Below are 14,020 nucleotides of genomic sequence, written 5' to 3'. Positions count from 1 at the left end.
CCTCTGATACTTTTTCTTTCCTAAAGATAAAAGTTGCATGTCCATAACCTCCCCCAAGATATTTTGGTTTAGGATTGACCAAGAATCTACAGTAACCAGCAAGTCTTAATCTTTTTCAACAGGTATCCGATACAGTACCTTCCAGCTTTAAACATCTTCTAAAAGCTTGAATCTCAGTCTACTTTGCTGTAGACTATGATTGTGATACTATTAGACGTTTGAAGTTGCATAAAAGAATTGCAGCCTAGAGCATTTTGAAGGACATGGACGGTGTACAAATATCTGGGGAGGAAAGAAAAATTCTTGGAAGCTTGAGCTGCCGGGTTCCATGGAGAGAGCGAACGCCTGCGGCAACCTCGGCGGACCTTCCACCAGGGGGCAGCAGAAGAGCGGCTTTCCCCACTGCCGGCCGCACCGTCCGGGCCGTCTGTCCCTCGGTCGCCGGTCCTCCAACCCTCCTTAATTGAGGGCCCCGTGTTTCTTTGCCCACAACCGACGCAGCAAACCGGCAGCGGCCATTGTCGCGTGAACGGCTTTGCCAGCCGGCCGAGCACCAGGGCCGGGCCGGACTGCCCGCCCCGCAGGCGGACGGCCGTGCGGAGCGCGGAGCGCGGGCCGATCTGCGAGCTCGCCCTCACGGCTCAAGCCCGATCTCGGCGCGCGAGCATCATTTTACACGACTGTCTGCTGGCGACCCGTTGGGACACCGGTGTGCAGCCACCGCGCGCAGGGTCCCCGAGCGAGCCCCCGCGCCCTGGGGCCTGGGGCCTGGGGCTCGGGCGCCCGGGCCGGTCCCCTGCCTGCGCGGGGTCCCCTTCGGGCGTCCTGCAAGCGGCTGGGCGCGTGTCTGGGTCCCCGGACAGGACAGATGGTTCTCCCGCCGGCCTCCTCTCACCCCTCGCCACTCCTGGCGTCACTGGGAAAGCATTGTATTTCTGAAAGTTGGGAACGAGGAAGCAGCTTTGCATTCATTGTACATATTCCTTTTAGTCCATGGGTTCACAGTTCCGTTTTCAACCTCCACCTTGTCCCACCTCTAGTAGGTCTAAGACAGTCGCGAGATACCTGCGTGCCCCCAAGATGCTGCTGTGAATTTTTTTTCAACTCAAAGTGAAACTGCTCCTTGATTCCATTCTGATTCACATGGGTGGAGTGGACCACCTGGTCTTACTGCTGAGCCATCCCTAGGTGGGTTTGAACCAGCAACCTTTCTATCAGTCCAGCACTGAACGAGTTGTGCCACTCGGGGACTCCTGGAGTCTTTGAGATGTAATGATAGTTGGGAAAAGAAATTAATCCCAAAACAGTGCAATATCAAACCAAAACAAACACACAAAACCAAGTCTTTATTTCAGGTTTCTTGCGCGCGCGTGCGTGTGTGTGTGTGTGTGTGTGTTAGAAACCTCCAATTTAACAGTGGCTTTCTTTGAAAGGTGCACTGTGCACAATGCTTCTTGTTGCTTTATTTTTAATGTATTTGATTTATTTTCTCCAAGAATGTGTAAACCACATAAATAGAAAACATATCATTCCTAATATATATTTCCATTCTTTATATAAAACCCCCTTAATTGTAGAAACTCAAAACTCCCACTTTTCAAAATCAAAGTATTTTCGGTATTGATATTAGTAATTATTACTTTATCTGGACACTATCAGAAATAAAAGGCCTTTGAGGCTGTTCTTATTTAAACAGAATACTAAAAATAAGAAATAGGAGCAAGGCTTTTGATGTCTAAAAGACCTCTCCACCGTCCACATCATCTCATTTTATCAATGAAAACACACCAACAAAAACAACAGCAAAACCCACTAACACTGGGATTCAGTGTTTCAACCAAGATTCTGTATTTGCACAGCCCGCTGAGGTTTCTGAAGAGTCCTGATACGGTCACACCATGCCTTACTCAGTCATGATCCCCAGGGAAGACGATTGTCACAAGGGTTGACGAATCATCAAAACCCAAAACATGTTTTCCCCCTGGATGTAGATAGTGTCACCCGAACCTGGTGGCTAAATGTGTTGCATTAGGCTACTAACTATGGGGTCATCAGTTCGAAACCACCCACAGCTCTACAGAAGAAAAGGCTTTCTACTTCTGTAAAGAAACCCACAGGGGCAGATCGACTGTGTCCTGGAATGTCGCTGTGAGTCAGCATCGACTTGATGGCCGTGAGTGGGGCAGTGTCATGAGGATCTAATCGTTTACTTTTGGCATCACTGGACTGGAGATGTGAAATCTTCTAAGTCATGGGTCAGCAGACTTTTGAGACAGGAGAGCTAATCCTATGCCTCACAACAATTAAAGAATTATTCAAAAGCCACAAATATATTTTTAGAAGCAAATGAAATCGCCATTATCTGAATCATGTCCTTTGAAAATTTTCATTTTACTTCAAAGCCACATGTACATGCCAAAAAACCCGCCTATGGCTCCAGAGCTTAGGTTGGCGGAGCCTTGTGCCAGGGGGACCATCAAAGGGACCATCACACTCACTTATCAGAGCCAATGCTGATTTGCCTGAGGTTTAGGACATCAGAGAAGATGCAAGCTGCAGTCTGGTTTAGACACCACACTCTCTGGTTTCAGTCAATGGTTCTGGGTTCGGTTCTCAGATTAGCTTTTAATGCCCTGATCCTAATACAACACACCTTTTGAGGTAGATCAGAAAGCTAGTGTGGAGCCTGATTTTTCTCAGCTGGCCGTCTCTTCTGACCAAATAAATCCAATCATCATCAATCTCCCTTTTCCTTGTACTGAGGAGTGCAAGAAGCCTAATGCAGTCTCGCAGGGGAACTGTATACAGGCCTGCTCTAAAATCTACATTAGCAGCATCCCAACCAAAGCTCTTTCAAAGTCAATGAGAAAAAGTCATACATTTTTCACAGAACATCAGGCAGGAGGAACCTATGCTATCCATTCAAGCAATGTGGGCCACATCCATCATAAGGAATGACATTTATTCCAGGACTTCTTAGATAAGTAAAATAATTGGCAGCAGACCCACTTCCTCTGATTTACCGTAGGAAGGAAGGAAGGAAGGGATGAAATGTATAGTAATTGTTGTTGTTGGGTGACTCACAGTGATCCCATGTACAATTAACAAAACTGCCAGGTCCTGTGGGATCCTCACAGTTATTCCTATGTTTGCATTGTTTCAGCCACCGCGTCAATCCATCTTCCTAAGGGCCTTTCTCTCTGTTGCTGCCCCTCTACTTTACCAAGCATGACGTCCTCCTCCAGGGGCTGGCTTCTCCTGACAGCATGTCGAAAGTTCCTGAGACCAAGTCTCACCATTTTTGTTCCTAAGGATCACACTGGCTGTATTTGTTTCAAGACAGATGGCTGTGTTCTTCGGCAGTCCATGATCTTTCCCAGCATCACAATTCAAATACATCGATTCTCCTTTAGCCTTTCTTACCCAATTCCCAACTTTCACATGCCTATGAGGCCGCTGAAAATGCCATGATCTGGGGCAGGTGCACCTAAATCTTCAGTGTAACAGCCTTGCTTTTCAATACTGTAAAGAGCTCTCGCACAGACTTATTCTCTGAGTTGAGTCCGTTGATCTCTTGACTGCTGCTCCCACGAGCCTTGATTGTGGATCCAAGCAAGAGCAAGCCCTTGGCCACTTCAACCCTTCCTCTGTGTATCATAAAGCCACCTCTGGGTCTGAGGGGGAGGATGCTGGTTTCCTTGCTATTGAGTCGTAATCCGTACGAAGTCACAATCCTGGATCTTCACCAGCGAGGGCTTCAAGTCCTCCTCACATAATGCACTCCGATGACAACGGCCCATGACCATTTGCAATAATAGGGCTGGCTGTTCGTGTTGTGCATTTGTCTGTCTTCCACACACAGGATGGAACCCAAGAGTGTTCTACGCGTGATAGCTAGCAATTAGAATATGAGGAGGTCTGCGGTTCTGTGTCATAGGGCTAATTCAGATGGCCTTACCTATTTTTTTAATCATTTGATTGGGGGCTCGTACAACTCTTATCACAATCCATGCATCCATCCAAATGTACAGCACATTTGTACATTTCCATCATCATTCTCAAAACATTTGCTTTCTACTTGAGTCCTTGGTATCAGCTCTTCATTTTTCTCTCTCCCCACCACCCTCCTTCACTCATGAATCCTTGATAATTTATAATTTATTATTATTTTTTCATGTCTTACACTGTCCAATGTCTCCCTTCACCTGCTTTTCTGTTCTCCTCACCCCAAGGGGTGGGGGAGTTATATATGTAGATCCTTCTCCCCCACCTTCCCTCCACCCTCCTCATATCAGCACTCTCATTATTGGTCCTGCAGGAGAGGGGGGGGGCTTACCTTAATTTTCCTTATAGTTAAACCAGATCAAACAGGAGAAAGGATTCTCTAAGTCTAGGTGGATACCTGCCCTGGCTCCTGCTACCTCTGCCACCCGGCACTGAGAGAATCACATGGTCACCAGAAGGAGACACCACTGGGGAGGCTTGTTGGTGTGAGTTTCTTTAAACCCTTTCTTGCTTCCCCACTTCCCGCTGTTGCTGTTGAGTCCGCGTGGCCTCCCTGTGACCACAGTCGAGAAGAGAACTGTCCCCCAGGGTTTTCTAGGCTGTCATCTTTCCTGAGCAGATCGCCTGGGCTTTTCTCATTTAAGGAGCCCTGGTGGTATAGCAGTTACATGTTGGGCTGCAACTGCAAGATCAGCAGTTCGAAACCACCAGCCACTCGAGGAAGACGGGGCTTTCTACTCCTGTAACAAGCTACAGTCTTGGGAACTGACAGGGGCGGCTCTACCCTGACTTACAGGATTGCTATGAGGTGGCTTGAACTCGATGGAAGTGAATGAGTTCGTGTCATTTAGAGTCACTTGATGTTTCTCAGCTTTGGGGGTTATCCATGGGGGGCCTGACCTCATTCCCCGTGATCAAATTCCCTCCAGCTTTGGAGGAACTCGTACTTCGCTCCCATGTGAGTATATTGTGTTTCCCTAGCAGAGACTGAAAGCACTCTGAGGGCAAGGAGCTGGATATTAAGACCTTGGGGTGTATCCCCAAAGGGACTAAGATAACGTTGTGCCTATAGTGGGTACCCATCAAATATTAATTGGCTGCTGATGGAACATTGGTCTTACTTTATCTCATACCCATTTGCCAATCTTGCTTTCTTATTGCCATGGGGCCAGTCCAGTCAGAGAGAGGATTTTCAAATGGCGCCTCCACCAGAAAAGGGCGTTTTTCTGTCTTAAAGCAGAAGGTTGACCTATTCACCCTTCTCTGTGACCTCCCACATATTTTCTCTTCTATGTAACTTGTGAGTTTACTCTCCTCTCCCTATTAAATCGTTTGAAGGTAGAGAATGTCAAGACTCATCTTTTGTCACCAGGACTAAGAATAGTGCTTCACTGTGAGAAGCTATTATACATAGCTTTAGAATCACGACAGCTTCAGGAACAACATGGAAGACAGGGAAGGAAGTAGAATCAGGGTATTACTGAAAGCCTGTTCATGAACTCAATGCAACCAATTCTACCAAGTTCAATGGCTAAGACACCACAACTGACATACAAGAGATGTTCAGGGACCAAGACTGAATTTATGCAACGTGTCCCTTTGTCAAAGCTGTCTTTCAGCTTACTGAAATGGTCCACTTGTTTCCCCCTTCCTCTCAGCCAGTGTTTGCATTGTGAATTCAAATTCTTAATCCATTAAATTCATCGTATGTATTAATTATGTGCCAGCCCTTCCCAGAAGAGAAAAATATATATTAGTATGGCACAACTGTATTTCTAGAAATATTTAAACGGAGAGTCAGAGTAGAAGGAAAGAGTTTACCCTGTCTTCCAATGGGCAAGCGATTCTTGGTCCACCATTTCAATACGCCAAGAGGCTGCAGACTTTCTAATACCTGGAAGGTACTCATGCTATGAATTGCTGACATTGCTATCAATATTTTGCAAATGATAACATAGCATCTATTTCTCTATCTATAACCATTGATGCTATTTTTAATGTCTATGGGTCTATGTACACTTCAAGTGGCCTGCTGGGTGGGACAATATGTACTCTGGATGATCTGGTTTTCTTACTTCTTCTCAGTCATAAGTGTGTTGATTCTTTTGTTTCCTAGCCTCACTTAAAGACATATGTATTTTAAAACTTCCCACTTTAAAAATTCAATGTCTTCCTATATTGTCTAGAAAATGAAGAAGTCTAGATTATGGAACATGTGCTTAATGCAACCTAAAGAAAAAAACGTGGGATTTAATACATGCTAGGATTTCAGCAAGATTTAGTCAGAGGACATTTTACAGATGGAAGGAATTTGGCACTAGAGTCATTGGAGGGAAAATATATATATGTTTGACTCAAAACCAAACTTCTTCCTCAGTGTTTCATGGAACAGAGCTTGAGAATGTGTGTGTCTGATTGCAAGACAGACCGTTTGCAGAGTCTGGGAATGGTCTCTCTACAGAGATAAGAGAATATGGCTTGAAGGTAAGATGCTTTGTCCCCAAACCAAACTCATGGCCATTGCATAGGGTTTTCCTCCTAGCGACCTTATAGGACAGGGTCATTACTCTTACATAAATGTGAGTTCCTGAGACTAACTCTTTTCCGAGAGTAGAAGTCTTTCCCTGATGGAAGTGATTGGAGCCTGTGTTAGCAGCCTCACTCGGAGTCATTACATCACATGGGCTCCCTCAAGTGTTTGAAGATAGTTCCAATGTGACTTCTAAGACCCAAAAAATTACAACACTGACCATTACAAACTTTTAATCACCCCTCCCCATTTAGACATTAGCATTTTATTACTTCAGTACTACCATTGGATATACTTGATGGTGATCTCAATCACAGTCATATGATATGTGGAGTAATGAGAAATGCTGCAGAGATTCTTTCTCTTGTCAAGTTGATTCCAGGCCATATTGACCCTATATATCCTAGGTCGCAGTCTTTAAGGAAGAGGACCCCAGGTCTTTTCTCCCAGGCAGTGGCTAGGAAGCTCCAAGGGACAATCCCATTTAGCCAGCAGTCTAGGGGCCTGCCAGTCAGTTCCAACTCTAGAGAGCTGAAGTACAACAGAAGGAAACTCAGCCTGGTCCTGCATCATGTGGGGTTGTTAGATGTGAATCCATTCTTGCCGCCTCCGTGTCACTCTGTCTCATGAGGGCCTTCCTCTTTTCACAGCCCCGCTACTGGACCAAGCAGGAGGACACAGCAGTGGGGGTTTTGCTTGACCCAATGTCAGCTCTGTTTTAAGGACTATGTGCATTCCTTATGTCTTATTATGATCTTCATTAGAATAAAGAATCAAGGAGAATAAAAACTGTCCCGACTATTTGTAATCATTTCTCCCTCCCCCCAACAAGCAATAACCTTGAAGGCCATCCCATGCATGCCAGGGCACTAGGCTTCCAGTGTGTTTGTGTGCAATTGATAAACAAAACCTCCAAATGGATAAGCATGACAACATCCTCCAAAACGACGTCCCACTTTATTATTTTCATACACTGATTTAAATGACGTGGAATTTGCAAACTTATCACACTCTTATCTCCCTAGAAGGACCATTCCCAGACTCGGCAAACGGTCTGATTTGGGATCAAACAGGAGCATTCTCCAGCGTTGCGAGTTGAAACACTAATGAGGAAGTCAGGCGCTAAGCCATAAGGGTTTCTTATCTTGCTATGCTAATCCACCATCCAGCACTGAGACTGGGAAACCAGGCAAGTACAACTGACCCGGTACATTGGACCCTGTCCGCTGTCGCTCTGGCCACTTTGATCTCTTGCGTCTGCCTAATCAAGTTCATCTACTGCCGGGACTGCTTACGTTCAAAGAACAACATTAAATCTTTGATTCTCGGATGGTCATTTCCCCCATCCCTCCTCCCCTGATCCAATTTCCAAACTCAAGTCTCTCGCCTCCCATTCTCTCAATTTCCCATCAAAAGAGAATTAGCTCTTCCTTTCTGATCCTCGTTTGATGTGCAAATTTCGATCTCCGGACGCATTTCCCCGCGCCCCGCCCCCAGCCTCGAAGTGGCGTGGAGTGGGCAGTGGGGGTGTGTGTGGGGCGGGTTGAGGGAACTGAAGGACCCCGCCTCCAAGTAGTGGAAACGAAGACTCTAAGGGGTTAATCAGCAACTTGCAGCGTCCACCTGGAGCTCTACTCCAGGCAAGTTTCTCAGACTTTGAACTACAGATTCATTTATGTCTAACACTACTTAGTACGTGGGTGCGCAATTCCCCCGAGAGGTGGCTGCTGGCTTCCTCGCTGCGCGTCGGAATGGACCACAGGGCAAAGGAGTGTGCGAGGCAGTGAAGTCAAAGATGGTTTGGCAGAAAGCATCCCGATCGCGCTCTGAAAAGTCTTTCAAAAGTCTGTAACCCAGAGCCCACCGCCAGGTTGGGACGCGTGAAGGCCTCCCTCCTCCTTGGGCTTCAGGTCATCCCCGGGGCCATAAGGCTCCTCCCAGATCACCGTCACTCCAAAGGTAACTGGGGCCGCAGGAAAGACCCAGCCGAAGAGGAGCCCGCTGAAGAGCGTCAAAGGCCCCCCTTCTTGTACACAAACACGTCCCCTCCCAACCCCTCCCAACGCTTTGAAATCCTATCCAGGCTTTGTTGTCTCCCCCGAGGGGCGGGAAAGCCCGCCGCCGCAGTATAAAGGCAGCCGCGGTGGCGGTGGCGGCGCAGAGTTCCGTGCGGCTGGCCAACTGCGCTCTAGAGCCGCGCGCGGTTCACGGGGGACCCTGGTGGCAGCCGCGCCAGCCCGGCGCTAGCGTCGCGGAGACTCGGCCTGCCAAGTGACATTCCTCCTCTCTCTCTCTTTTCTTCCTGCCTCCCGATTCCCTCCGAGATGACAGCTCGGGGCGCAGTGGCAACCGCCCGGCTCTGGGTCGCCCTGGTGGCGGCGGCTCTTTGCGGCCACCCTCTGCGCGGGGTGAGCGCTTCCTTGAACTTGGTGCTCAATTCCAACGCCATCAAAAACCTGCCCCCGTCGCTGGGCGGCGCTGCCGGACACGCAGGCTCCTCCGTCAGCGTGGCGCCAGGAATCCTGTACGAGGGCGCGAACAAGTATCAGTCCGTTGACAACTACCAGGTGAGAAGGGGTGGCTGGGATCCGGGAGCCTGTGGCCACGAAAGGGTCCCCTTTGGGGAGGAGGCCGTAGGACGCGTCGGGTGCGCGCGACTTGGGTCGCACTGGGTGACCCTGCGTGTGGGAGCCGTGGGCGGCCAGTTTGGGGAACCAGGGACGCAGAGGGACCGTGAGGAGCATATGGGTCAGAAGGTGCGGGGACCCGAGTGCCCGGCGCCTCATCCTCTCCGCGTCCCCTTCCCGCAGCCGTACCCGTGCGCTGAAGACGAGGAGTGCGGCTCGGACGAGTTCTGCGCGAGTCCCGCCCGAGGACCGGGTGCGGGCGGGCAAATTTGCCTGGCCTGCAGGAAGCGGCGGAAACGCTGCCTGCGCCACGCGATGTGCTGCGCCGGGAATTTCTGCAGAAACGGTGAGCACCCACCCCGTGCCCCCACGCCCTGTCCACCGTCGAGTGGCCGGAGCTGGCGCGACGCGGACCCTAGACGCTCTGGCTGCGCTGCGGATGCGCGGCGCCACCTGCCACTCGCTCTAGGGGCCGCCCTAGGTTGGGTCTAGTCCTTCTAGGGAAATGCTTTCCTTGTGAGTGTTGTGGGGAAGGAGAGAGAAAGAGTTCTATAGCCCCCAAAGGGTTTCAAAGGGTCCTTCCTGAAGAACTTGTCTGGGGAGACTCTTGGGGTCAGTTCAAGGAGATGGTAAGGTAGATGGGAACAGCGCGAATGGGAACACTTTGAAGTCCCTTCACGTTTTCCTGACAGTGGACTCTCCTGGCTCTGCCAGCGTGGTCTCTCCCTCACCATCTTGGTGGAAACAGTTGTCAATCGACGGGCAAGGGATTTATTTAACTGAACTGCGCCGGGCATTCTTGCTCCCATATACCAGCGCCACCATAAAATAAGGACCACATCAAGATCTCCCACAGAACCCATCCAAAGGCATGGTCATAGAGTCCATGCTGACTCAGAGGGACCCTGTAACAGACTAAAACTGCCCCACAGGAGTTGCCTGGACTAACTCTTAACAGCCCTGTCTTTTCTCCAGAGAAGGGACTGTTGGTTTTGAACCGCTGACCTTGAAGTTTACAGATCAAGAGGTTACCATTATGTCACTAGCGCTAAACCCACTAAAATTTAATGACTCAAAGAGGCAACCCCAGCTGGTCAAATACTTTTCCAGAATTAAATTCAGAAGGGGGAAACCCTCCTTAGGATCCAGCAGTACTCGAGGCTAAACTGACAAAATCTCTGTAAGATAGAAATTACACAGTAAAGCAAAGGTGAGTGGGATTGTCCTCCATCAGGCAGCTGGAATTTCATTTGCTGAATTTAGTTTGGCAGCGTCCTTGTAGCACCCAAGCAGGTTGTTTTTGAAAACTATTATCTTTTGTTAGGGGCTTGGTTTTCTATTTTCCCTTTTCTACCCAAGGGTGATCTTAAACCGGAAAGAAATTTGACTGCCACTACAATTGGTGGGAATGTGTTTTCAGTGGCCTCCCTGGGGAATTAGCCTAGGGCCGCGTGCTGCGCGCTCCCGGTGCTTCCTAACAGTTGGGGAGTTTTGTGCTCAAGTAAGGGAGGCGGTTTTGCTAGCGTGTAAAATAATTTCTGTACAAGATGTGTAGCTGGTACAGGCTGGACAGATTGCCCTAGCTAAAAAGCAAAGTTGTTGGCAGAAAAGTATCAGGATTTAATCGCTATCTCTTACTTCCTTAGGGATGTGTATGCCTTCTGATCACAATCATTTCAGCCTAGGGGAAATTGAGGAGACCGTTATCGAAAGCTTTGGTAAAGACCATAGCCCCTTGGATGGGAACTCCAGGAGAACCACACAATCGTCCCAAATGTATCATACCAAAGGTACGTTAACGAACGTTAAGATCCATTCTACTCAGCGATATCAGCAGTGTCTTTTGAATTGTGTCAATGAAATGAGGCGGCCTTAGCAGTAACTGTCTCCTTGCCTCCCCCTCTGTCTTCTCCTTCCTAGGACAAGAAGGCTCTGTCTGTCTCCGATCATCAGACTGTGCCACAGGGTTGTGCTGTGCTAGACACTTCTGGTCCAAGATCTGCAAACCTGTCCTCAAAGAAGGTCAAGTGTGCACCAAGCACAGGAGAAAAGGCTCCCATGGGCTGGAGATATTCCAGCGCTGTTTCTGTGCGGAAGGTCTATCTTGCCGGATACAGAAAGAACACCATCAAGCCAATAATTCTTCTAGGCTTCACACCTGCCAGAGACACTAAGCCAGCTGCCAGGCTGCAGGGGACTCCTTTGATATAATATATGCTATGAAAATCTATTATGACTTTTTTAGCTGAATCCTAAGGATGTACAAATTCTCTGATTATAGTTAAGCATTCCAAAATCCTTCCTGAAATCTGGAGTGTAAGAAGCTTTGTTTCTTTAAGGAACTCCCTCTGACTGATTGCAGTAAATTACTGTGTTGTAAATTCTCCGTGTGGCACTTAACCTGTAAATGCAACAAAATTTTTAATTATTTTTCTAAAGGTGCTGCATTGTCTATTGTTTCTCCTGTTATGTAAATTTTGTACACATTGATTGTGATCTTGTCTCTGTGATAAATATTCTATATTGAATTGAAATAAATAATTTCACTTTATACATTCTAAGTGCCTAATCCACTCCCATGTTAATATGAGTGTCTCGAATGAACACAACTGATAGATATTTAAAATCTAGCATGAAAATTCCAACGCAGTGTCTTAAGTACAATATCTCAGTGTTCAGATTATTTTTTATCTTTTGGCTGTAGTACACCTTGAAATAAAAACTGATACTTTATTTCAATAGTATGAAATGCTACAGGTGGAAAGGAATTTTGGCATTGTGTGTGTGTGTGTGCGCGCGCGTGTTCCATGGGGACAGAAATGTAGCACTTTTAAAGTTGATAAAAGATTGATAATACTGATCCATTGTCAAGTACCTTAAGTATGAGATTGAAGTGTCCATTACTTCAAAAATAATTTCCAATAAATTAGTCATAGCAACCTGAATGTTAACCAACACTAAGAAAGAAATCACCCACAGGAGAAATAGCAAACTTCTTGATTGTTGGCATGAAGAAGGAGCAGTGTGCACACATATAGTTAATAAATATAAACACATTTTGTGCCACATAATCTAATTTGGAGTCCCTTAAATCATTCTTCATGTATTTTAATTTAAAAATAATAGGTAAAGACAGCAAATTCTCTCCCAACACGCCTTCCTCTTCTGCCAGAAAAATTGAATAGTTCAATTTTGGTGTCCACCCACAGAACTGCTCCTAAATCAGCTTTGTATTTTAACCAATCTATTTGGTGCTGCTTATTCTGGGGAAAGGCGGGAGCAACCTTCCCAGTTTCCCTCTTAGTCTGTAATATTCCCAATACCTGCATCACAGTTATAAAATGCTAGGTTTAAGACATTCAAAGGACATTAGCTGGTAAGCTGCCCCAAGATGTCCTTAAATGACACCGATAGATGCCTGAGAAGGGTTGTTGTTCCGGGGTTCCTGGCATGGCATGCCTCTCTTTGAGGAGTTTCAGCCAATGAGACACAGCCTTGGTTGGTTCCTGACCAAGAAGGGGACTAACAGGATGTCTGTTGTTACATGCCTTTGGTCTGGAAGTTTCAGCTCCCTCACCCAGGTCGAACTTTCTTTCTCTATGTCTGTCTGCTGGCTGAAATGCCAGGAAAGGCAAGTGTAAGGCCTTCTGTCTGGAATAAAGCACAATAGAAGAGGGGAGACAGGAAGCTCTTTCTTCAACAAGAAGGGCCTTCTGTTACAGAGGGAAAAGTAACAAAGGTGTCCAGGGCCTTGCTTGTCAGAGCCCAGCCTTCCTACAGAACCCCCCTGTGTCTCCGCATCTCTGTACCAGGGAGAAGGGCAGGCCTCTTGCTCTCTATCCGAGAGGGGGAGAATGAGAAATCAACCAACATCCGACACCTCTTCTGACCTACCCAATTTAGGAGTTTACAAGAGGGCGCCATCAAAAAGAGCCTGCATGTCTATAAAGTTGAAAGAAATCTCAAAGAAAGGAAAGACTTCTTAGAGCTAATCATGTAGGCTGTCAGGTAGGCGCCAAATGCGAGAGCACTCGAACATTTTAGATCAAATAAAAGATGTGCTTTATTTCAGTCTTCGACCATTTACTTGCATGGAATATGCAAGCATGTTGGAAAACATCACAGGTAATATATCAAAGGGGAACCTACTGCTCTGTCCCTTGCTCTCTTTACTCTTAGTATCTTGGGATGAAAGTGCATCAGATCTTGGAATGATTTGGCTGTAATCCAGAACCAGCCCATCGTGGTTCTATTGTAATGCATAACCAGCCCATTATCCATTGCCTGTTAAGGTCTCTGTTGTGCTCAAATAGGCAGCAATATCACATTTTTGTGGTGTGTGTCCATGCGCTGATATAGTTGTAGGATAAGATAGTGATTGGATTCTGAGACAAAGTACAAGATCTCAAAGTATGCTTTCTGTAGCTACTCCGAAAGTCAGATGTCAGGTTGTCTGGGAGCCCTGGCGGTGTGGTGGTTATGTATTGGGGCTGCAGTCCAGATGATCTGCGGCAGTTGCAAACCACCTGCAGCTCAGCGGGAGAAAGACTGAGCTTTCAACTCCCCTAAACAGTTACAGCCTCTGAAACCCCTACAACAGTGGTTCTCAACCTTCCTAATGCTGGGACCCTTTAATACAGCTCCTTATATTGTGGCGACCTCCCCAAACCATAAAGTTATTTTTGTTGCTACTTCGTAACTGTCATTTGCTACTTTTATGAATCAGGCGATCCCTGTGAAAGGGTCATTCGAGCCCAAACGGGTTTGCAACCCACCGGTTGAGAACCGCTACTCCAGAGGGGTTTCAAAGGTTGTAGTCTTTACGAAAGCAGATTTCCAGCTCTGTTCTCCTCCTGAG

The 14,020-nt window shown here is 47.2% G+C and overlaps 1 protein-coding gene across 1 annotated transcript; it reads left to right on the top strand.

The window, feature by feature from the left end:
• The first annotated feature begins 8,675 nt into the window (after window positions 1–8,675).
• Window positions 8,676–11,713, top strand: DKK1 (dickkopf Wnt signaling pathway inhibitor 1). Its single transcript, XM_075534452.1, has 4 exons — window positions 8,676–9,102; window positions 9,346–9,508; window positions 10,809–10,952; window positions 11,083–11,713. The coding sequence occupies exons 1-4, from the start codon at window positions 8,860–8,862 to the stop codon at window positions 11,334–11,336; spliced, it is 804 nt and encodes a 267-aa protein (XP_075390567.1). The 5' UTR covers window positions 8,676–8,859; the 3' UTR covers window positions 11,337–11,713.
• Window positions 11,714–14,020: the final 2,307 nt, after the last annotated feature.

The sequence above is a fragment of the Tenrec ecaudatus genome, chromosome 16 (assembly GCF_050624435.1).
Source record: "Tenrec ecaudatus isolate mTenEca1 chromosome 16, mTenEca1.hap1, whole genome shotgun sequence".
NCBI lineage: Eukaryota > Metazoa > Chordata > Mammalia > Afrosoricida > Tenrecidae > Tenrec > Tenrec ecaudatus.
The sequence above is the reverse complement of the archived record's forward strand: the minus strand, read 5'-3'. Positions and strand labels throughout refer to the sequence as shown.